The following is a 21,862-nucleotide window of genomic DNA, read 5'->3' as shown; positions in this document are numbered from 1 at the left end:
CGGATCAACTTCTCTCTTAGCGATGAGCAAGGGATGCACAATCGATCACCTTTAAACAAATAGCCTTCTCGAATATGAAAATCTGCAGAAGGATGCTTCTCGTTGCATTTGACCAATAGTTCCTTGAATTCAACATCATTCTCATACAACTCCTTCATAAACTCAAATCCCACAATCTCTTGTGTTAGAGTAGCTAGCAATGATGCTCTCCTACTCAAAGCATCAGCCACCTTATTAAGGGCAACTGACTTATGCTGGATTATAAAAGAGAATTTCTGCAGGAAGCTAACCCAACGAGCATGCATTTTGTTAATCACATTTTGGCTGTGAAGGAACTTCAAAGCTTGGTGGTCAGTGAACAAAATAAACTCTCTCTGAATCAAATAATGCTCCCACTGCCTTAGGGCTCTAAATACTGCATAGAACTCTTGATCATAGGTGCTCCACTTCTGTCGAGCTTCACTCAATTTCTCGCTGAAGAAAGCCACTTGTTGTTTTTCTTGAGACAAGACAACATCTATTCCCATTCCACTAGCATCACATTCAACTTGGAACACTTTATCAAAATCAGGCAATGCTAGAACTGGTGCAGTACATAGCTTTTCCTTGATTAAATCAAAACTTTTTTCTTGCTCGAGACCCCATTGGAACTTTCCTTTCTTCAAGCACTCAGTAATAGGAGAAGTAATAGTACTGAAATCTCTTATAAATCTCATATAGAAGGTAGCAAGACCATGAAAGTTGCGTACATCACTGACTGATTTCGGGACAGGCCAATCCCTAATAGCTTTCACTTTGTCTTCGTCAACATGAATTCCTTCTTCCCCAACAACAAAATCCAAGAAGAGCAACTTATTGGTGTTGAATGTACATTTTTTTCAGATTAATGTACAACTTATTCTCTTCTAAAACCTGCAACACCTGTCTCACATGCTCCAAATGATCTTCCTTTGTTTTACTGTAGATTAGAATATCATCGAAATAAACCACCACAAAACAACCTGTAAACGGACGAAGAATTTGATTCATTAGCCGCATGAAGGTACTAGGGGCGTTTGACAGTCCAAATGGCATCACCAGCCACTCGTACAATCCATCTTTGCTCTTAAAAGTTGTCTTCCATTCATCTCCAGGCCTAATTCGTATATGATGGTATCCACTACGAAGATCAATCTTAGAAAATACCTTAGAACCAGTTAACTCATCAAGCATGTCGTCTAGTCGAGGAATAGGGAAACGATACTTGATAGTTATCTTGTTGATAACTCTACTATCTACACTTATTCGCCATTGAATTCCTTTCTTAGGAACAAGAAGAACTGGCACTGCACAAGGACTCATACTTTCACGAATGAACCCTTTCCTTAACAAATCTTCAATTTGTTCCCTCAAAATCTCATTTTCTTTAGGACTCATACAGTAATGGGGAAGGTTTGGTAAGCTTGATCCTGGAAAAAGGTCAATCTGATGCTGAATGTTGCGCATAGGAGGTAGTTCTTGTGGTAACTCATCCGCAATCAACTCCTTAAAATCCTGTAGAATCTCTAGTATTTCTCTTGGAGTTGTCACTTCTTCTGTTACAACACTCATCAGATCTTTAATGACCACCAGACATATACATTCATATTCTTTTATTGCTTCACCAAGCTCTCTTTCACTATCCGTCAATACCAAGAAATTAGAATTTTTCTTCCCTAAATTCTGATTAAGGTGTAAAACAGGAGCCATAGCAATCTTGTGCCCATTCCATGAAAACATTAACACGTTATCTCTTCCTCGATACGTAACATCATTATCGTACTGCCAAGGACGACCAAGTATGATATGACAAACATCCATGTCAAGAACATCACATAATACCTCTTCTTTGTAATGTTTTCCAATGGAGATCGGAACCCTACAAGACAGTGTTACTCGATATCGAGAGCCTTTACTCACCCATCCTAAAGCATATGGCTTCTCAAGTGGCGTCGTGGGTGACTTCACTTGAGAACAAATTCTTTCGTTGTCCTTCTTCCTTAGATGATAACAAGACCCTTTCAAGTACAATGTTTATCATCTCATTCGACTCTTCTTCAGCAAATTCAACACCCGCATACTCATCATCTTCTTCATGTTCTTCTTCCTCCTCTAGCAAAGCTGTAGTTCTCCTACTCAGACAAACATTTGATTTGTGACCTTGTCCTTGACAGCGGAAACACTTGTCAATGGATGGTCTCGCATATGTGTTACTTTGCTTTTGGATTGGTGCTTTATTCTGCTGAGCATTATTAGAACCAGTGTTCGAACTTCCAGCTCCTTTGTTCCCAAGGTTAGTATCCTTTGTTAATGCACTCTTCTCCTTGTCTCCTATTGATTCAGAATTATTCTGAGGTGAATATCTTCTGAAGGAAGTGAAATTGCGAGGAGATTTCTCAATTAACTCAACTTTCAAAGCTAGACTAGAAGCCTCTTGCACAGTCCATACAGTTTGTAAACCCATCTTCTCTTGTATAGAACTCTTTAACCCACTGATGTATCTTGCCACTTTCTGATTTTCTATCTCTTCAAGATCATTACGCTCAGAAAATCGCAGAAACTCTGCTGTGTACTCTGTCACAGTCTTTTTTCCTTGAACACATTCAATATACATCTTATAGAGAATTTGTTCATAGTCTTCTGGTAAGAACTTGTCCATCATGAATTGTTTCATCCGCCTCCATGTCTTGACTAGCCCTTTTCTTTGTTTTTGCCTCTGAATTACAAGTTTATCCCACCACACAGCAGCAGTACTCTTCAGCCTAATTGCCACCATCTTAACTTGCTTGTTTTCAGGGACACCCATGACCTCAAAGAACCTATCAACGCTTATTTGCCAATCTAGAAAATCTTCAACACCCATAGTTCCATAGAACAATGGAATGTCAGTCTTTACACGGTAGTCATGATTATTGTGTCGATTCCTTTGCTCAACTTCGTCCTCCACAAATTCCTCTTCATCAGAACTTGAACTTTCATTAATAACAGCACGATTGTTGTCTACTCTTGGGATTCCTCTTCCCCTGTTTCTATGCTGATTCTCGTTAAGCCCTTGTTCTCCTTCTCTGTTTCTTTGCTGATTTGCGTTGTTGAAATTGTTTCTGATCTCAGTTGTCAAATTGGTCATCTGATCGGTCAAAGCAGTTAGAGCCGAGGTAATAGCCTCGGTAAGACCCTGAAAGTCTGCTTTGGTCACAGATTGATCCCCCATAGCTGATCAAGCCTTGAAAAAGAGACAGGAGAAAGCCTGCTCTGATACCACTTGACGCAGTCGGAAACTCTAGGATTAGCAAGCAGTCAACCTAGTTAGAAATCAAGTTCTCAAGCGTGAACTTGATTAAGAGAAACTCTGGAAATCCACCAAATTAGAGAAGAAAACTCTTAGCTTTTTTATTAATTAGAATCAAAAACTGTTTTGCTAATAAACTAGACTCTCTCTATATATAGAGAAGAAATCCAAAACACAAAATAGAAAACTCTAAACAGAAATAGAAAACTAACATAAGTAAATATATCAAAGAAAAGTTAAATTCACTAAATTCCTCCTACGTCAAGATCTCCAGTGGTCGTTTGGTGTTCAGGCATCAGATCTTGACCCTTCTCACTCCAGCTGAGGCGGTACTTTACGGATTGGTTTGGTGATGGTTGTCAGGTAAGGTGGGCGGTGCTTCATGGAGGTTTTGGATCTGCAGAAGGTCAGCAGTGGTGGACGGTGCTTCATTGTTATTTCTTTTTTTTTGTAACTGTGTGGACCTATCTTTGTATCCAAAGCTCAACCCATATTTTTAGGAAGACCCGTTTTATAATAAAAATATATCTATTTTTTTTTTTTTAAAAAAAAAAAAAAAAAAAGAAATCCCTTTCTAAAAGTACATTAAGAAAACTGAAAGAGTTGTCAAAAAAAAATGGATAAACACGAAAAGAGTTTGACCATAGGATCTCTCAAAACAATCAACGAAAGAGGAGCACAACTGAAAGGTCACTGTCTAATGGCAAAATGGTCAGATAAAAGATAGAATGGCAAAAAACCGTAAATAAGACGAAAACAGAGGGGCAAACATTAAGCATGACAGACTGTCCCGCCAACGCGACCAAGACAACAAAGACTCGAAGCGCAGCTCCAACTTGCTCCCTTTCTCCAACGCCACAAATTTTTTGTCTTTTTCTTTTATTTATTTTTTTTTTGTTTGGTCAACAAATATTTCTATTTTCAACAAATAGACCCCTGAATTAGTTCAACTTTTATGTTTCGTCCCAACAAGTTTTTCGTAACGTGCATGAATAATTTACGGTCAAAAGACTCGAAGCGTATTCTTCTTGTCTACAACCAACTTCCACTATAACTAATCTCGTAAGAATTGTTTGTTTTGGATAATTGGTTGTTTTTAATATTCAATTATATGAATAAAACAATTTGTAATTCTTCGTGATGGAGACTAGTAGTCTAGTATAATTATTAGAGTGACACACACACACACTTTGTAATATACAAGTGATTTCGACATAACCACTACGTATATTTATTATTTGGATAAATACATTTCAATTCAATGCCTATCCAATCTAATCAAGAAAAAGGCTCACTTACATTACACTCGGATCTAGAAGACAATCATAATAATAGCAAACCATATCAAAAACTTAATTTAATTGAAAAAAATGTTGAATTACATCATATGTTTTCCTATTGTTTGTCATAAAATGAGAGAATAATAGAGAATAAATCGGCAAAATTGTACAACAGATAGAAAATTCTGAAAGGTCTAAATATTGTATCCAATCTAAACAAACGCGTATTCAAACACTACCAAATCAATAATGAATAAACATTTTATTAGAAAAATCTCACCTAGTGTGAATTATTTCCACCAAAAAAAAGATGAATGGAGAAGAACTTATCTGGAACTCGGGATAGCTTGGCACGAACCCGTTAGCGACTACATTGTGTGAAGTCCAGCTAGTGATCTTAGCTTCTCGCATAGTATGAACGTGATCATTGTTTGTGGCCCTAGGCGTGCGAAAATCGCAAAGCCTCTGTATCCAGTACAAAAATAACCAAGGAGCGTTATTTAATTTATTTGTGTATTACGAACTAGTACTACTGTATATCATGTATATGAATATATATCCTCAAGAGCAAGAAAGGGTTTCTCTTTCTCACCCTTTGTAAAGTGCTAAAGGTCCTTCTTTGCGAACGACCTGAAGAATCATTACACATTAACGTTCAGCAAAAGCAAACAAGCAATGCCCAGTAAGAATTTATAAAAGAAGGGCTACATCACATTACCTTATAACCGCAATGAAACCCGTTTCTGTAGATTCTGGTGCTTTCGGAACCTTGCTGCAACATCAAGCGGGTTTTGATCATGTCCATGGGCGCGGTTATCAGAGTGCTTACTACACCTGCAACCACACTTGAGCTTCATTCCTCAAGTGCTAGATTGAGTAAGTTTTGGTGCATCAATTGATTTTGTCTGACAAAGAAACAGTAATAAACGGTTGTTAAACTTTTACCACAAATGAAGATGAAACCCTTCTGTTAAAGAACTTTGTTTAACCAGAATCTGCAATAACAATAAACTTTAGAAGCTGGAATGTTAGAAAGCAGCACCTTTATTTGAATCAATAAATGATTGAGAAGCAGAGAATACTAGTCTTAGAATATGACCCGTTTGGCTTCATCATATGTTGCAAGTTGTGAGGCAGTTAGTGCTGCAGCTCTGACCATGGCAGGACCAACTCCTTTCCATAAAGCTCCTATGCCTTCTTTAGAGACTATTTCCCGCACTTCTGAAATGGGAACTGCGTTCGGATTCATCTGCAACCTAACCTAACGAAAGGCAAACTGAAAACTGTCTCAAAAACCAAAAAAGAGATCTAGTACACAGAATCAAAACCGATAATTGAGGTTTCATGTTACCTTCACAACTTCAACAGGGTTGGTTAAAGCTGTAGAAAATGCCCCAGCGAATGCGCCTGATGCTATCTTGACAAAGACATTGGTAGACCCAAATGCCCAATCGAAAGAAATCTTAGTGGGTTCATATAATCCCAACCTGAGACCTCCGTAAAGCACTGATCTAGTGAGAGCAGGAGTCAAACCCAAGTATAACGACCTAGCCCCTTCATTCTTTATTAGTTGAAGAAAGGTTCCAGCCTGAACAAAAACATTTCAAAGAATTCAAACCAAGTGAAATAAACATCTCCAACAACATCAAGAGGAGAAGTTTATTAGCAAGTACATCATTACCATTCCAATTAAATGACCTCTTTGGCCAACATGCTGCATCTGCAATCTTACTTTCAGTACATCTGGGTAACAAAAACGGCGAGAAGAACACGTTTAAGAATAGTATGAAACAAATGCCACATGATACTACCATAGTAGTAGTTAAGCAGAGACTTATACATACACTAACCAACTACATACTGCTACACTATCCAAAGATCACTATCGAAGAACTCTCCTATGCAAATTGATGTGGAGCCAAATGCTTCTAGTTTCCAAAATTGGAGTCATACAAACTTATGAGTGATAGAAGAAGGCATTAAGGATCTAACCGAGAGGATGAGTCACGCCTGTGGCTAACGCGACGGAGACTCCGCTTGTGCCAAAATGAGAAAAAACCTTCGAAAACGGCGGAAGCAGATTCTGATGCTTCTTCGATTCTTCCTTCCCTTCGACAACTACACAAATCTCGGCGACAAAAATCAGTCAAAGTTATCGAAAGATAAATCTCGATTCAAGTGAGAATTGGCGAAATCAATAGCTTCATGTTTGGACTATGCATATATATATATACAAAGCAAAAGATTCGAAGAAGCTGTGGTTGAAATTGCAAACAGCAAAAATACCCGACGAACCTGGGATTGAAGCTACCGGCGGGGAGACATCTCCGATCATTATTAGTTTTTTTCCCTTCGTTTTTTTTTCTCATGTTATTCTTATATGCACGACGTCGCTTTATCAAGGATACTTCTTTGGTTATTATTACCCGTTAGATATGTCGAACGAATCTGGGCCGTTAAATGAAATCATCATCTTTATTTATTTATTAAAATTAGGGCAAAAAAAAAAAAAAAAANTCGACTCTCGTCTCTCTCTCTCTCGCACTTTCTTCTTTTCTTCCGAAAGCTTTCGTCGTCTCTCTCACTTTACTCGCAGGTTTCTTTAGAATCTTCTAAACGATGCCGAGGTATAGGGTTTTGGATTTAGATCTTCAACGTTATATTGATATATAGATACTAATTTCAGTTCGAGATTTAGGTTTTAATTTACTTGTTTGATTTTGATTTTGATTTTTCCGCAGGTATTACTGTGATTACTGCGATACTTATCTCACTCACGATTCTGTAAGTCTGAATCTAAATCTTCTTCTTATTTGTTTCTATTCTTCCGTAGCAATTGAGAAACTTGTAGTAGTCGCTGGTTAATTGAAGTTTCGGTTGTATTGAAATCGATCTCCGGCGGTGTCAGTTAGGTTTCCGATTTGGATTTCAGTTTAAAACCAGTATGCTAATTACATATACTACATATTTATGTTGCAATGGCTTGGCTCAATTAATTGGTGAAGATTATTGATTATTGGGAAACATGATTTTGTGCTTGAAACATTTTTTTCTCCGCATCTTGTTGTCTTTTTTCTCACCATCTTATATTGTAGTTTATCAAAATGTTATCTATGGGTTTTGATGCTTTGGTGTTGATTGAGAATCTAATCATGTTTCAAGGATTGTACATTGTCTTCTCTTATCAGTAAAGTCTTATATTTTGTCTATTTGCAGCCATCAGTGAGGAAGCAGCACAATGCTGGTTACAAACACAAGGTACATAAAGAGTCCATAATTATCTTTTCTGTTGTGTATACATGATATATGTGTTAAGAGTTTGATGAATTTCAGGCGAATGTGAGAATATACTATCAGCAATTCGAGGAACAACAGACCCAAAGTTTGATTGATCAGAGAATTAAGGAACATCTTATTCATGGCCAAGCTGGAGGATATCCCCCACAGGTTGGTGCTGTGTTTAATCAGCATATGCTCGCTAGACCTCGCCCTCCAATGATGCTACCACCTGGAAGTATGCCTATGGGTATGCGACCTCCTGTTCTCCCTAGACCAATGATGCCTGGTCAAGGTAATATCTCTTTACTATAATCATTCCCTGCTTGATGCGCAGATTTACGTTAGAAAGTTAGTAGATAACTTTCATAGTAGTCTTTCGAAAAAGCCTGAAGATATAAAAAGAGTATCATAAAGAACTTCATCCTCATAGGTGCTTTGAGATTCTCGACATAGCACCAAACTTTGTGTTAAATTGTACAGCTGATCAATATGATATTTGATTGTCTCTTGTTTTGCATTTCATGACTCCTCAGGCTCTTACAAAATAGCTTCCATTCATTTAAACCAAGCTTGACCAAACATCTTACAATTAGCTTGAAGTGAAATGTAATATTGTACCTTTGCAGGTTACATGCCGCCTCCAGGAGTACCACAGATGATGGCACCGCCTGGTGCTCCTCTACCTCCACCTCCACAAAACGGTATTCTGAGGCCACCAGGAATGGCTCCCTTACCAGGTCAAGGTGGCGGACCACCTCCTAATTATAATGGACCACCACCACCTCCTCCTCCTTATCATACAAATCCAGCTGCCGCACCAAGTGGTAGCTTCAACAATCCAAACCCCGGTGCTGAATCTCCTGAAAGCAATGAGTAGAGTTAGGTCTGATGAGTCAATTTTCTCTTGCCAAAAATTCTTAGAGCTCTTGTTTCACACAGTATCTTACCTTTTCTAATTCAATTTACATGAAGAGCTTTAGAATTAATGTATGTGAAATGTGTCATTTTTATGTGGGAGATATTTGTTTCCGTAGAATGTATGTTAGAAAAGATCTTCCTTTCGGTTCTCTTGAAAAACAAGCTGGGTTTTATGACAGATTGAATTAAAAGGCCTCACTACATGCACCAACCAGTAAGATCAGTAAGCGAACGTGTTGCTGTAAACTTTGTGACGCTTTGGTTCCTTATGTGTGCAATTTAGAAGAGACAATGCCTGCAACAACAAAGAACTGTTATGAGATTTGCGTTTGACCCATTTCTACTTTTGTAGTCACACAATGATTATAATTTCAGTATTCGGTGAAATGTGGTACAAGAACACTTCCAAACCTGGCATATTCCAATTTCTGAATCACGATTCCATTCAGCAATAGCTCAGAGGTGTAAACTACAGCTCCTGCATTACAAGGTTTTATGGGAGAGTACAGCTATTAAACCTTGTTTTTTGGGGACAAAAGATTACAAATTAACATAAAAAGTTTTCTTTCCTAATAATTCTGAAAGTGTAAAAGTAGCATAGCTGTTACCTTGATTAATGAACGGAAGACAGACTTCTTGATCGTCTTCACAAGAAAGAATCAATAGATCTTCTGGAAAGTTTTTATCCTCAGCAGCAATTATCTCACTTATCTCCACTACCTGATAAGTAACTCATAACCATTCTAAAGATGTCTATATAACAAAAACTCCTAATCGAAGTGAGTTGTTCTTACCTGCCCTTGAGTCAACTTCACTAAGTCAGCAATCATACCCCTGCTTGGTTTAATGTTGGGAGTGATGCAAACTTTAAACCCCTAAGAATAAATGCGAGTTATATGATCGACTTATATGATCCCGGATATTTGTGAAGGATTTTATAAAGCTCTAATAAAGGCTCAAATGAGATAAATTGTGACCTTAAGAAGCGGATGCTGCTTCGCACGGGCCAAAGATGTAAGCATGCAGAACCCGTCTTTTTCCTTTTTGCTATCCCTTAAGATGTAACGCTTCTCATCTATCAAGCATCTTGTTTGTCCACAGCTCTCCAGCCATAAAGGTGTAACAACAGGTTTACCAAGGGCTATGGCTTCCAGCATATTCCTTGTCCGAGAAAATCTATCTGCTATGAAGTGTGTTGAATCTGCTGAGGAAGATGCTGGAGAAATTCCAAGCCGAACCATGATCTATGGAAGGAAAAATGGTATATATTCCTCATAACCAGTACGGTGTATATAGTTACACTATCCAAAATTGATAAAAGGAACGGTAGGAATTAAAACCTTCTTCTGCTGCTTGATTGTCTCATCACCCAGATTCTGGCTGAATAACACTCGAACATATGCCAAGTTTCTTCGTCTCCTTAGGTCTTTCCACACGAAGTCACCTACTTTTCCAGGTCCTCCAAGCCTCGTAGTAAGCTCGTTTTGAAGGAATAACCTAGGAAAATCATCTTTCTTGCACGGGCTTTCATGACTTTGGTCATATATTTTCTGTGGAGATGCATGATTTGCAACATCCACGTCAATGACCCTTGATTGGCAAGAAGAGGCTTGTCTTGTCCCACTTAATGATTCACGTAACCTGCTTGCCAACTTGTTGGTTTCGTTTCTGTCTTTAACTGAACTAGCACCCCAAGATCTCCTTGCTGGGGCGTGATGCCTCTGCATAAGACGCGATCTTTTGCCCCTGGGATGCCTCCATTCACATAATTTACGAAGACATGTCATAGCAGAGACATTTGTTCCGGTTCTCTCTTCCTTGGTGAATTTCCTCTTCTTCTTAGAGTTTCTATCCTTGTGTGGAGCACTAAGCGGACTACTCCAGCTATCTCTTTCAGGTCCACCCTCAATGGTGTCATTGTTCCTGCTAGGAAGATTGCTAACTTGATCCCTCATTTCTGATATCCTCCCAGGAATTGGATCTGATTCACAAGCTTCTTCTGTAGTGCAGGGAGAATACACTAAAGAACTCATTGCTTCAGCAGCAATTTGAGTGTTAATACCAATGTCAATAAAGTCTTCCTCGGGTTCTGAGTGCTCCTTTGATGCCTTATCCTGCAACTGAGCATCATTCTGTGAGACAAACATAATGCCCTGATTCAAACCCGATGCTTGTTCCATCTTGTGAATTTTTGCAGAACTGTTCTGCATAAGTCTTTGTGTAGGATGTGTCGAGACTTTTCTATTCGCACACAGATCCATCTTAACTCCAAGATCACCATCTGCAACATGATCTTCTTTTTTCTTGAAGCATGTAATGTTTGCACGAGTGACCAGAGAGTATTGAGGGTCACTCACATCACACTGGTCACTAGTCCAATCAAAGACACTCATTTTCCTTGTTGGACTTCTGCTCTTAATTCTTTTGGCTAGAGAGTGACATCCTTTTGCAACTGATACAGGAGTTGACTTCTTTCTCCAACTATTTTCCCGTAGATCCACTGGAGACAAATTAAGATCTCTGTCCATCAGAAATTTTTCCACAAACCCAAGGGCATTTTCTTGTGATGCCTCTCCTGGTTCCTGAGAATCCAAAAAATCCAGCCCTGGACCATGACTATCAGCACTAATTCGAGAAGAACCTTGAGCTCCAATCACAGTATCACAAATCGACTCTCGCTTTCCTTAAAGACAGAGATAAAGTAATATGAATCAGAGTTGATACAATACAAAGAAGAAGATAGATGCATCATAACAACACAAAAGTTTAAGTCTACCTATCTGACATTCGTGATCATTGGATCCATCAGACTCCAAAAGCATATCTGCACCTTTGGGGATTCGTTCCCGCAAACATGTTGTTAGCTCATCAGCAGCAAAATCACCCGATCCTCCATCTTCATCCTCACTATCAACCACCATTTCATCGTCACCTACGAGCTCTGTATCATCGTAGAGATTTTGAAATGGGGTTTCAAGCAACGAGCTATCAAGTAATACCATTGCTTCATCAATCGGCTCAGTATCTTCAATTTCCCCCTTAACCTCAAACCCTAAGAAAATCCAGAAACGAAATTCGTACGATAAATCTATTGAAACCTCAAAATCTACGATAATCAAGAAACACAAAACAGAATTCGCAAGGAAAAATAAACGAATCGTAATCTCAAAACTCACTATGATCCGAAGAAGCTGAAGGAGACTGCGAATCGGAGGCGAAAACTTCGGTATCTATAAAATTGACCATCGGAACTCGAAATTTCAAAGCTGTTTACGAAGAAATCGAATTCGCAAGAAGCGCCCAGTTCGTGTACGAATCAGAATCCGAGAAGAAACCCTAGAAGCTCCTCCATTGACGATGACTGGTGTTTTTACTTTTTAGTCGAGCTGATTGGCGGGAGAGAGACGAGTCGAGAGAGCTGTGCCGAGTGGGTTTTCAAAAAGCACGATTCTGAAAATCACTATATTCAGGGATATATTGTTATATGGTGAGAGTACTATCAAAAATGGGCGTTTGGTCTAGTGGTATGATTCTCGCTTAGGGTGCGAGAGGTCCCGAGTTCAATTCTCGGAACGCCCCATCCTTTTTTCTTTTGCTTTTTGCCTTACTTTTCATATTTCTTCGACTGTATTCTTCTCCCTTTAATCTTTTAATTCACCTATATGGCTATATTTCAGCAAAAAAGGAGGAATATATATATATATATATTATGGCTTCTTTTCTAGAAGGAAACGAAACTAGCTAAGTTATTCGACACCTCATACTACATGTTACAATTAGTAGAAACTTTGTTACTTTTCTACTCTTTTATATGTGATTGGGCGAAGAATCTTCATGTAAAAAAAACATTAAAGAATGTCACAATTTAAAGAACATATATGTCAAAGATTTGGCAACACAATTTAGGTCTTACCAACAAAAAGATACGTACACGTCTTATTACGTACGTGGAACAACCCATTAGGTAACAAAAATGAAGATAAATTGGTCGTCGTAAGCAAATTAATGTCTCTGATCTGAATAATAACATTTGTGTACTGGATAATACATATCATAATGATAGGTATTAGCTTCCTGTCGGCATATGAAGAGTGGTATTGGTAGGTACGTTGTATATAAGGTGAATACGTGTTAATATTATACATTAATAGACAGCTCATAATAAGCACCAACACATGCCACCACAACAAGGCATTAGAGGTTTTCAAAAACTCTTTTGACGTCCCCATAAACTTTTTTTATAGGTTGTAAACTAAAATATTTCATCTAATCTAACAATCAGGGTTTATCAGAAAAATATATTATGGAAACATCAATCAATTATTATGATGTAACATATTTTAGATTTTATATTGAAGAATACATTCAGCCTATCAGGCTATAGCAATCTTGTTTTGGGAACAAATCACCACATGCTTAACTTTCTATGTTCCTTTTTGTCTTCATTATTTTTTCTTTTTTTTTAAAAAGATCAGATTTTACAAAAACACTTTGCATGCTAGCTAGTAAGCTTCTGGTTCAATCACAGCCCCATTAGATTCTCTCTCTCTAAAGACCACACCTTTTTGTCTACCCTGTATATCTATTTAAGATGCAAACATAGGGACCCTTACCTTCAAAGACGAGAAATTCGAAGTTAGAAAACGACAAGGACCGATCTATCTCTCGGAGCAATACACAAGCATGTTTCAGATTGGGTCAAGATCCTTCTCTATGCTTCTTCATTTTCTGCAGATTTAACAATGAACACTCTTATGTTCTAACTTTTCTTTTTATGTATCTGAAATAGGAAAAACGCATTGTTCAGGAATGTGAGCAAGAACTTCCTTAACAAAGGAATCTCCTCATCCGCATCATCTTGTTCAAATTCAAGGCAAGTCCCATCTTAATTCCACTCTCTTTAATCACTATAAAATTAGTAAATCAAAGTCTGAATTTTGTAGAATCTAAACTAAGATTAAATACTTTTTGAGAAAGTTGAAAAGAGAAAAAAGTTTATGCCCTTTTTAAGTCCATGTATTGAAGAAAATATGATATTTAATTCAGGCAAAATATATTAACATTTGAAATATTTTGTTTTTCCTTCCTTTCTATATAACATTTAGCATTTTGCAAAAACTCCATACAATTTAATATGCATGAATAAAATTTTGTATTTTGTTTCTTTCATTTTTTTATATAAGTTGGGATAAACGATTTAAACAAATGCCATATTGTGTTTTATATTTATACGTCTATGTGTTAATGACAAATATGGAATAATTTGATATTACAAGTTGGTTGCTTTGATTTGTCTTCTTCGACGAATCTTATCTTCAAGTTAGAAAAAGCTTTTACTCTTTCTACCACTAAGAAATGCCAAATGTGTTATCAGAAAAAGAAGGAACAGAAAAAATAAAACGTGCGACAAAAAATTATCTTCTAAAGCCACTAAATTTTTTAAGTTCTGTACTTAAAAATTATCACATTATAGATTTTATAAATATGAGAAGTCTTATCTAATACAAAGGCGCTCATCTATAATTTTTGATGTAAAAGGAAGTTAGAAGGCAAAGTAGCCCTCATTACAGGAGGAGCAAGTGGTATTGGCAAAGCAACAGCCGGAAAATTCATCAGCCATGGAGCCAAAGTTATCATTGCCGATATCCAACCGCAGTTCGGGAAAGAAACCGCACAAGAACTTGGTCCACATGCAGCTTATGTCCAGTGCGATGTGACCAAAGAATCAGACATTGCTAACGCAGTTGATTTCGCTGTCTCGCTCCATACAAAGCTCGACATAATGTACAACAATGCTGGTATCCCCTGCAAAACGCCTCCTAGTATCGTGGATCTTGATCTCAATGTTTTCGACAAGGTACTGATCTATAAGAACATTTGAAAGGATGAGTCTGGGAGCAGTTGTAAGTTTTATCTGATTTTTATAATGTTCTGTAGGTAATCAACACAAATGTCCGTGGAGTCATTGCAGGAATCAAACATGCTGCTCGTGTGATGATCCCGCGTAATACTGGATCCATCATTTGTGCAGGGAGTGTCACGGGGATGATGGGCGGTTTAGCACAACATACTTACAGCGTCTCAAAATCAGCTGTTATCGGGATCGTGAGATCAACAGCTTCAGAACTATGCAAGCACAGGATCAGGGTAAACTGCATTTCTCCTTTTGCAATCACAACATCATTCGTGATGGATGAGATGCGACAGATTTACCCCGGTGTTGATGACTCAAGGCTGATCCAAATAGTGCAGAGCACAGGAGTGTTAGACGGAGAGGTTTGTGAACCGACCGACGTAGCTAATGCAGCGGTTTACCTCGCATCAGATGATTCAAAGTATGTAAATGGGCATAATCTAGTGGTAGATGGAGGATTCACAACTGTAAAGACTTTAGATTTCCTTGCACCTGATCAAGTGAAATAGCAAAACTCAAATCCATAATATACAAAAGACACTGTTCTTGAACCCTTTAAAGGAACTAAACTAAACTATACTAGATTAGAGTATGCCGGTTTCTACTCTGTCAACAATCAAATTAATAGCTGCATTCGCGGATGTGAAAGCTCCATGGAAGCTTTCTTTATATGAAATAGAGGTTAAATCTTGAGCCATCTTCATCAAAATGTCGCCCACGTCAGTTTCTTTCTCTAGCAATGAATTGTAGTAAGACTTTGCAGCTACTTCACTGATCTCCACATTGGTTGGCTCAGGGCAATACTCATCATCCAACCATTTGTGCAAAGTGACTCTCAACCACTCAGATTCCTAATCAAATACATTTCAAGATCAGCAATCCAACGAATCATTACCATATTAAGATACTACACAACTTAATGAGAAAAACAGAGAACCTAATAGGCTAATATCAACAATCAAGCAAGCAACTTTTTAACGAGAAACAGAGAAGCCCTAAATCAGCATTCGAGTAAGCAATGTTAGGGGAGGTTTGAAATTGAAAAACACATAAAATTCAATTGCTTGAAATAGACGTCTGATGGAAGTAAGTGAGAAAAACACCTCAATGGCCCTAGAAGGGAGCAACCACTCGTCCGGAATAGTGAGGGCTTGTACGACTGCTTCCGGGTCTTCTTCAACTTCATGACTCGAAGACGAAGACGATTGAGACTTTTGGAGTTTCAAAGACGGAAATTTCGGGGAATATGTTACCGGAAAGCTGACGGAGCTTCTCTGAACCGTCGCCGGGAAATCAAGGTGTTTGGGATGTGAATAATCGGCGATTACGACGTTTCGAGTCACGTAAGAGCAAACCCATGAGCTCATTCTTCGTTTCACAGTCTGATCACTTCACACTTTGCTGATTATCTCAAAAAGGCTCTCAATTTGGTGTGGCTGCGATTGAATTGAGCCGAGGAAGATAAGATGATGACGTCATTGTTTACATTGAAACGCGCTGCGTAGTGACGTGGCTATCTTTATACGACGACGTTTTACTGTTAAAAAATTGAAATAAAAAAACCAATATAAAAAGAGGTTGTATAACTAGGCACACACATTAACTGATAAATTATGTGTTACTCTATGTGTTGATGATACAGTGAGAATATTTAAGGTTGGATCAAACTCTTAACAAGAAACCTACCTTTGAGCTTCATGAACTCAAATGGATTCCAGATCTGTTTATTTTGAGTGTCTTCCTTATTAATCTTCCTTATTATTGATTCCAATTTCCAGGTATGAAGATGAACTTAAAAGTAAGCATATGAAGAGTGAAGACTTTTGGATCAAGACTAGAGTCAAAACAAAGTGATGCAGCAAGACTGAAAAATAATGGACAGAATTATTAATCTCCCAAATATGAGAAGATGATCTTTTAAGATTATAAATTTGTTTGACTAGATATAACTTCCTTATACGTGAGAGAGATTATGCATGATGAGATTTGCTCCATTCTAGTAATATATCAAATACAGTGTTTCAAAAACTTTGAATCAAGAAACCAATTATAGTTTGCTAAGTTTCTGCGAACCTCATTAGATGAGGCTATAGGATCATAGACGGTGTACACATTCATCAATTAAAATTTCAGTTGCTAATTTGCTGTGAATGCTAAATGCCTAATCCTTGAATTTTGAGAAACATACATTGTTTATTCACGTGTGACTCCAAAGAGTTGAGATAGATAATACGAAATATCTTGGTTCATTTTATTTTATAATCAAAAGAATGTAATATAAAGGCCTTATGAGCCTCGTTCATACATGTTGGATATGGGCTGCGTCCAATATGCCACTCGGCCCAACAAAACTTGTTAATTGTGTTTTCGACCCGACAAAATTGAGAGAAAGTCCATTAACACTCCGCAGAGAATAATCTCGGGATTTCGCGCAGAAATCCTAGAGTGCCCTAACTCTACACTCAACTATAAATAGTTCAAGACATTTATTGGAAAGATCATCCTGACTCGCAGACAATACCTACAGAGCAATAATTTGCATCGAAAACTGCTATTGTCTTTCGTATAATTCATTCTTGTTTTCAGTTCGTCACTTTAAGCTTGCTAGTTCGCTTGTGAACTAACAAGCTCTATCTCGACTTGTTTTAACTGACGATCTCACGTTTTTCCCGATTAATAAAAGAACTTGCTTGCTCTTTCCCACAAAATCTTTATTTGTTTAAACTGTGTAATCCCCGGTACAAACAATACACAATGATGCATGATATACAAAAATCTACGATAGAATCATAGAATACAAAGAAAATGGTAAACAAAAGCGCAAAAGAAGAGAACAAAATATTTCCCAATAGCAACGGAAGCAAAAGGAACCTTAAATAAATCTGCAAACAGCCAAGCCACTTCTCTCTTCTCTTTGTAGACTCTGTTTTCTTCTCCCAGTCTCACTAACTCTTCCTTGATCGTCTCATTCATTGTCTCACCATCATCATCGCCAAATACAACAATTTGGTCTTCTTCACCATCATCCACTTCAGATTCCGTTTCTTCACTCGGATTCAGAGAAGAGGTTTTGATCAAGAGATCATGCTTCTGCGCCAAGGAGCGGTGCGAGCGGTGCGAACGGTACAAATCTTGGATCATGGCAACGAGTTCTGGCTTTTTCTCGTGATAAATCTTAGCTCGTTTCACAAAGGAATCGGCTTCATCATCAACCTCATCAATCACTCTCATCACTTTCTTCGTCTTTGCATCAAGCTCTATCACATGTTAATTACCAACAACAAAGTTCATAACTAACAATATATGTATAAAGTTACGTACAAAGCAAACCAAAATGAGAGAAGTGACTTGGTTACCAGAGAGAGTAGAGGTAAGCCAATGAGATGAATTTGATGTGTTGTGATTTTCACCAATCCACCACCATTTTGCTGTCCCCTCCATCGTCTTCACTCGTACTTTGAGATTTGCACCGTAACTCTCAGTGCTAGTAGAGATTTATATGGTGTTGTATCACTCATTTTCTTCTCCGTAGACCTATGTCACTTATCTGTCTTTTGTGGTTTAAAAGTGGTGTTTTTTAGTTGTAGAACAATGTAAAAGGGTCACTTATTTTTTCAAAGGATTTTTGTTTAGTAAATTGCATACAAATGAGAGGGCATGATTTATTTATTTGAATACAAAACCATAAACAAATTCATAAAAAATTTATGTATATATCCTTAATATAATCTTAACCGTTGATGTTTAGACGGCGTAAAAGTTTTTGTGATTATGAAATTAGGATTTTGACACACAGAATCGTATGAAATTTACGTATATACCCATAAAATCTAAATAGTAATAACGTAATAGCATACAAACTTTTATCATTGTGAAACTAAGGATACACTATACAAACTCATATAAAATTTACATATATACTCCAAATAATATTTGAACGGATAAAAGGATAAATGTTGTCGTGGCATAAAACTATTATCACTTTGAAATAAGAGATTCACTATACAACTTCATTCAGAATTTGTGTTTATATTCCTATTATAATCCGAACTGCTGTTGTTATGGTATCAATGCAATTTTTTTTTCTTTTCCTTTCGAAATTAGATTTGGTTTCACTATATATGAAAAAGATATATTTTTGTATACAAGTTTTATAAATGGAACAAAATCATCCAATGTTTCTTCTGATTTCTAACCATTTTACGTAAAAATCTGTATTCGTTAGAACTTTGAATTGGTAACAAGAAGTTTATACAAGGTATTCTTCGAAATTTCATGCATTAACCTATTCGTTTTTTCGTTATTCAAAGTACTCACTTGTATTAATTACTAGATTACAAAATAATACAACGATAAACAATACTTTATTGATTCGTTAGTTTCTGTTCAATATTTTCTCGATTTTAAATTAGTTTCTTTAAAAATGTTTGATGTCGTCTAGTAGTGTGGTGCTTTTTCGTAATTATAAGTATCTACAGTGGTTATCTGTCAAAAAGATAAAAAGTATAAGGAGTATAGTAGCAATTTTAATAAAGTGTGCAATTCCCACTTCTCAAACTTCAGAGTCGCCGCAAATTACAATTAGGGTTTCGTACGTCCTTCCCCCTTTCTCTGGCAACTCGATCAAATCGAGAAATCGGCTTGTGGAGGAGTTTCATAGATTGAAGAATCCCGGCGAACAATGAAGAAATTTCACCAAAGAGATGAACATGAGACTACTGATCGCACCAAGTCGGCGGAGACGAAGAGGAGGAAGAACATGAAGAGACTGGGAGGCGGTGGTCTTTCTCTCCAAACTTTTGCTAACATGAAATCGAATAAAAATGGCTATAACCCTGCTTTGATCAGTAAGTGATTCCTTCTCTTCTACCCAATTCGAAATATGCTTCCTTTTTTTAATTGTAACTTGGATTAGGATGCTACAAAGCGTTGTGAGAATCAGACTAGGCTATAGAACTAAGATTGAATGAGTTTACTTTTGCTCTGTTCTTTAACTCTGCCCTCTTGTGTATTCTTCTTTTCTTAGAAAAGCAAAAAGAGTTCTATAAGAATGCAAAGTATGTGAGCAAGTTTAGGAAGTCGATGAAGCAGCAGAACGTTCATGATAAGAGTGAGATTGGAGAGAGTAGTAAGGTAGATGATAATGATGGTGGTGATGATGATGATAAGCAGAAGGTTAAATCTAATAAGAGAATCGGTTTAGAGGATGTATACAAACAGACGAAAGAAGAGATGGAGAAAGCAAGGATGGAGAGAAAGGCGATGTTTCAGGCGAAGAAGGAAGCTAAAGAAGAGGCTGACTCGAGGAGGAAAGTTGCTAAGGGGAAAATGATGAGAAAGACTCGACATGGTCAGCCTGTAATGAAGTACAGAATAGAGCATCTTCTTGATTCCATCAAGAAATCTGCTGGAATCGATTGAAGCGTATGACTAGTGTAGGTAGATACAGTGCAGATGAACAACCTTCCAGTTCTTTGCAGTTGCTGGTGTTGTGGAAGCTCGAAGCACAAGCCTTGTTTTCATTTCAGATACTGACCTTATATTACACTGGTGTTTGTCACTTTATAGAGATGCTTTGAGGCAACATTTGTAGTTTTTTTTGGCTAGGCCTTACTGTTTAGCTCATGAATTTTGCTGTTTACTTACAATCTTATGAAGTGAGAACCTTTATTCCAAACTTAATACAAACACAAGGTTTTGTTTTAACAGAGTACAAGCTACGAAATGCTTCTAACACTGATATGCTAACATCTTAGTGAAAACAATATAAAAGAGAACAAATGGGAGGTGAATCTCCCACAACAATGTCTGCAAAAAAGCTCAAGATGGAAAGGACAAAAAAAGATGACTGAAGCAGCAAGTTTACTTTATGGCTAATTTTGAAACTCCAATCTCAGGATTCTTGTGTAGCGTCCACACAAATTCAGGCGTATCCATCCTCGGTCCGGCGACTGTTCTATATATGTATATCCTTTCAACTGGAGAGCTCTCAGGTCTTGTCTTTGGAGGATGTTCATCAATGACTTCGACATTGAGCCTTGGCATTTTCTGACTCAGAAGCTTGCAAGCACCAAAACTTACAAAGCACGACGACATCCAAAGGGATCGCATGGTCTCTAGTTTGGCAGCGTTCTCCAGTAGTGCAGTGTCGCCAAAAGGGCAATCTCTTATCTCAAGCTTCTTTAAACTCTCACAGCCTGACAACAAGTGATGGAGCATCAGATCACTGTCCCCAGCGAATGCTATTGATAGCATCCTAACCTTCTTGGCATGTTTCCCAATGTATTTAAAGGCCTTGTCAGAGAGGAGACCAGAGACTGAGAGCCGTCGAAGATCCTTGCATCCCTCAGCTATGGCTTTGAATCCTTTATCAAGTGGCTCATTTGTTTTGTAATCAGGAGCGAATGGCTCTATCACACAGAGACGGAAGCACTTGAGATTCGGACGTTTTCTTGCTATAGTAATCAAAGCTGCGTTTGTGAACTGGACACAGAAGTAGAGAACAGACTCAAGCTTTCGACAGCCTTTAGACACATAGACCAGGCCTTGTTCCGTCACAGGTATGTTGGTTGCATCAAGATCTGGCTCAGATGGAAACACCCTCAGTTCTCGAAGTTCCTTACAGTAGGAGGCAACAGCTTCAAGACCTTTGTCCTCAATCAAGTCCATCACCTGCAAAAGATGTCTCATTAGTAAAGAACCCACATATATAAATGGGATACTCAAAAGAGTCTTGAAAAATGCAAATACTCTCACCCATAGCTTCTGCAGTTTCGAGCATCGCCTAAGAAGCTCAACAAGATCAGGCATCCGGACAGTAGCATAGCTCAAGTTCAACGAGGTAAGACCAGGACATACAGAATAAAGAGCTGGAAGATATTCAGGGAGAACATCCCAAAGACCAGATAAACTCTGAAGTTGCTTACAGTTTGAAAAAGCTTTTGATAACTTTGTAAACGCTTCTGGTTTCAGTTCAGCCGCGAAAGAACCTGTGCCGAGCTCAGTCAGCTGTGGAGCACGACGAAGTATGCTAACGAGACCATCAAGAGTTACAGCTGGATTCAACTTCAGAGACTTCAGGTTTGGAGATCTGCTCACGAGACGCTCTAAGTCCGAGATTTTAACCTCAGAGTCTAAACAAGAGAAGTCAAGAGAGACCAGAGA

General features: G+C 37.8%; 7 protein-coding genes, 1 non-coding gene and 1 pseudogene across 10 annotated transcripts; 4 read left to right on the top strand and 5 right to left on the bottom strand.

Annotated features, from left to right (window-relative positions):
• On the bottom strand, nucleotides 4,681–6,967 carry LOC104707775 (mitochondrial substrate carrier family protein ucpB-like). 3 transcript variants are annotated; one of them, XM_010424198.2, is made up of 9 exons: nucleotides 6,883–6,967; nucleotides 6,580–6,705; nucleotides 6,269–6,330; nucleotides 5,939–6,175; nucleotides 5,687–5,848; nucleotides 5,533–5,582; nucleotides 5,306–5,438; nucleotides 5,180–5,217; nucleotides 4,681–5,052 (listed from the first exon to the last, which is right to left on the bottom strand). In XM_010424198.2, the coding sequence occupies exons 1-9, from the start codon at nucleotides 6,920–6,922 to the stop codon at nucleotides 4,956–4,958; spliced, it is 945 nt and encodes a 314-aa protein (XP_010422500.1). In that variant the 5' UTR covers nucleotides 6,923–6,967; the 3' UTR covers nucleotides 4,681–4,955. The 3 variants fall into 3 exon arrangements, with proteins under 3 accessions (XP_010422500.1, XP_010422501.1, XP_019084463.1); XM_010424199.1 differs by having other exon boundaries at nucleotides 4,950–5,052; nucleotides 5,306–5,421; XM_019228918.1 differs by lacking the exons at nucleotides 4,681–5,052; nucleotides 5,180–5,217 and having other exon boundaries at nucleotides 5,357–5,454.
• LOC104707773 (U1 small nuclear ribonucleoprotein C) lies at nucleotides 7,111–8,982 on the top strand. The gene is made up of 5 exons (XM_010424194.1): nucleotides 7,111–7,214; nucleotides 7,329–7,371; nucleotides 7,804–7,845; nucleotides 7,921–8,158; nucleotides 8,493–8,982. The coding sequence occupies exons 1-5, from the start codon at nucleotides 7,207–7,209 to the stop codon at nucleotides 8,741–8,743; spliced, it is 582 nt and encodes a 193-aa protein (XP_010422496.1). The 5' UTR covers nucleotides 7,111–7,206; the 3' UTR covers nucleotides 8,744–8,982.
• LOC104707774 lies at nucleotides 8,639–12,206 on the bottom strand. The gene is made up of 9 exons (XM_010424195.2): nucleotides 11,961–12,206; nucleotides 11,561–11,836; nucleotides 10,125–11,467; nucleotides 9,762–10,028; nucleotides 9,579–9,659; nucleotides 9,393–9,504; nucleotides 9,196–9,262; nucleotides 8,997–9,079; nucleotides 8,639–8,726 (listed from the first exon to the last, which is right to left on the bottom strand). Exons 1-8 carry the CDS (start codon nucleotides 12,028–12,030, stop codon nucleotides 9,064–9,066), a joined length of 2,232 nt encoding a protein of 743 aa, XP_010422497.1. The 5' UTR covers nucleotides 12,031–12,206; the 3' UTR covers nucleotides 8,639–8,726; nucleotides 8,997–9,063.
• On the top strand, nucleotides 12,292–12,363 carry TRNAP-AGG. Its single transcript has one exon. It is a non-coding gene; the product is annotated as a tRNA-Pro (tRNA).
• LOC104707771 (zerumbone synthase-like) lies at nucleotides 13,021–15,252 on the top strand. Its single transcript, XM_010424191.2, has 4 exons — nucleotides 13,021–13,481; nucleotides 13,574–13,657; nucleotides 14,323–14,641; nucleotides 14,722–15,252. Exons 1-4 carry the CDS (start codon nucleotides 13,468–13,470, stop codon nucleotides 15,205–15,207), a joined length of 903 nt encoding a protein of 300 aa, XP_010422493.1. The 5' UTR covers nucleotides 13,021–13,467; the 3' UTR covers nucleotides 15,208–15,252.
• On the bottom strand, nucleotides 15,195–16,167 carry LOC104707772. The gene is made up of 2 exons (XM_010424193.2): nucleotides 15,802–16,167; nucleotides 15,195–15,549 (listed from the first exon to the last, which is right to left on the bottom strand). Exons 1-2 carry the CDS (start codon nucleotides 16,063–16,065, stop codon nucleotides 15,283–15,285), a joined length of 531 nt encoding a protein of 176 aa, XP_010422495.1. The 5' UTR covers nucleotides 16,066–16,167; the 3' UTR covers nucleotides 15,195–15,282.
• LOC109125975 (protein NETWORKED 3B-like) lies at nucleotides 17,486–18,139 on the bottom strand. Its single transcript, XM_019228812.1, has 2 exons — nucleotides 18,055–18,139; nucleotides 17,486–17,955 (listed from the first exon to the last, which is right to left on the bottom strand). Exons 1-2 carry the CDS (start codon nucleotides 18,137–18,139, stop codon nucleotides 17,486–17,488), a joined length of 555 nt encoding a protein of 184 aa, XP_019084357.1.
• LOC104707769 (rRNA-processing protein FYV7-like) lies at nucleotides 19,233–20,404 on the top strand. The gene is made up of 2 exons (XM_010424190.2): nucleotides 19,233–19,545; nucleotides 19,725–20,404. The coding sequence occupies exons 1-2, from the start codon at nucleotides 19,380–19,382 to the stop codon at nucleotides 20,117–20,119; spliced, it is 561 nt and encodes a 186-aa protein (XP_010422492.1). The 5' UTR covers nucleotides 19,233–19,379; the 3' UTR covers nucleotides 20,120–20,404.
• The window catches only part of LOC104707770, a 2,334-nt pseudogene continuing 820 nt past the window's right edge, over nucleotides 20,349–21,862 (bottom strand).

Source organism: Camelina sativa, chromosome 8 (assembly GCF_000633955.1).
Source record: "Camelina sativa cultivar DH55 chromosome 8, Cs, whole genome shotgun sequence".
NCBI classification, from domain to species: domain Eukaryota; kingdom Viridiplantae; phylum Streptophyta; class Magnoliopsida; order Brassicales; family Brassicaceae; genus Camelina; species Camelina sativa.
Note: the sequence above shows the minus strand (reverse complement) of the source record. Positions and strands in the feature narration are given on the sequence as shown.

What these genes read in the sequence shown, in the direction of transcription:
- LOC104707775 (XM_010424198.2), bottom strand. Translation starts at nt 6,922, where the DNA reads ATGATCGGAGATGTCTCCCCGCCGGTAGCTTCAATCCCAG. An exon ending in GGGTTTCATCTTCATTTGTG is followed by an intron (nt 5,439 to 5,532) that starts GTAAAAGTTTAA and finishes TGAGGAATGAAG; the next exon opens with CTCAAGTGTGGTTGCAGGTG. An exon ending in GGTTTCATTGCGGTTATAAG is followed by an intron (nt 5,218 to 5,305) that starts GTAATGTGATGT and finishes ATGATTCTTCAG; the next exon opens with GTCGTTCGCAAAGAAGGACC.
- LOC104707773 (XM_010424194.1), top strand. An exon ending in CTTATCTCACTCACGATTCT is followed by an intron (nt 7,372 to 7,803) that starts GTAAGTCTGAAT and finishes GTCTATTTGCAG; the next exon opens with CCATCAGTGAGGAAGCAGCA. An exon ending in ACCAATGATGCCTGGTCAAG is followed by an intron (nt 8,159 to 8,492) that starts GTAATATCTCTT and finishes GTACCTTTGCAG; the next exon opens with GTTACATGCCGCCTCCAGGA.
- LOC104707774 (XM_010424195.2), bottom strand. Translation starts at nt 12,030, where the DNA reads ATGGTCAATTTTATAGATACCGAAGTTTTCGCCTCCGATTCGCAGTCT. An exon ending in CAATCAAGCAGCAGAAGAAG is followed by an intron (nt 10,029 to 10,124) that starts GTTTTAATTCCT and finishes TTCCTTCCATAG; the next exon opens with ATCATGGTTCGGCTTGGAAT. An exon ending in AGCAGCATCCGCTTCTTAAG is followed by an intron (nt 9,660 to 9,761) that starts GTCACAATTTAT and finishes ATTTATTCTTAG; the next exon opens with GGGTTTAAAGTTTGCATCAC.
- LOC104707771 (XM_010424191.2), top strand. An exon ending in TCATCTTGTTCAAATTCAAG is followed by an intron (nt 13,658 to 14,322) that starts GCAAGTCCCATC and finishes TTGATGTAAAAG; the next exon opens with GAAGTTAGAAGGCAAAGTAG. An exon ending in ATCTCAATGTTTTCGACAAG is followed by an intron (nt 14,642 to 14,721) that starts GTACTGATCTAT and finishes AATGTTCTGTAG; the next exon opens with GTAATCAACACAAATGTCCG.
- LOC104707772 (XM_010424193.2), bottom strand. Translation starts at nt 16,065, where the DNA reads ATGAGCTCATGGGTTTGCTCTTACGTGACTCGAAACGTCGTAATCGCC. An exon ending in TCCCTTCTAGGGCCATTGAG is followed by an intron (nt 15,550 to 15,801) that starts GTGTTTTTCTCA and finishes GTATTTGATTAG; the next exon opens with GAATCTGAGTGGTTGAGAGT.
- LOC109125975 (XM_019228812.1), bottom strand. Translation starts at nt 18,139, where the DNA reads ATGGAGGGGACAGCAAAATGGTGGTGGATTGGTGAAAATCACAACACA. An exon ending in GCTTACCTCTACTCTCTCTG is followed by an intron (nt 17,956 to 18,054) that starts GTAACCAAGTCA and finishes AACATGTGATAG; the next exon opens with AGCTTGATGCAAAGACGAAG.
- LOC104707769 (XM_010424190.2), top strand. Translation starts at nt 19,380, where the DNA reads ATGAAGAAATTTCACCAAAGAGATGAACATGAGACTACTGATCGCACC. An exon ending in CTATAACCCTGCTTTGATCA is followed by an intron (nt 19,546 to 19,724) that starts GTAAGTGATTCC and finishes TTCTTTTCTTAG; the next exon opens with AAAAGCAAAAAGAGTTCTAT.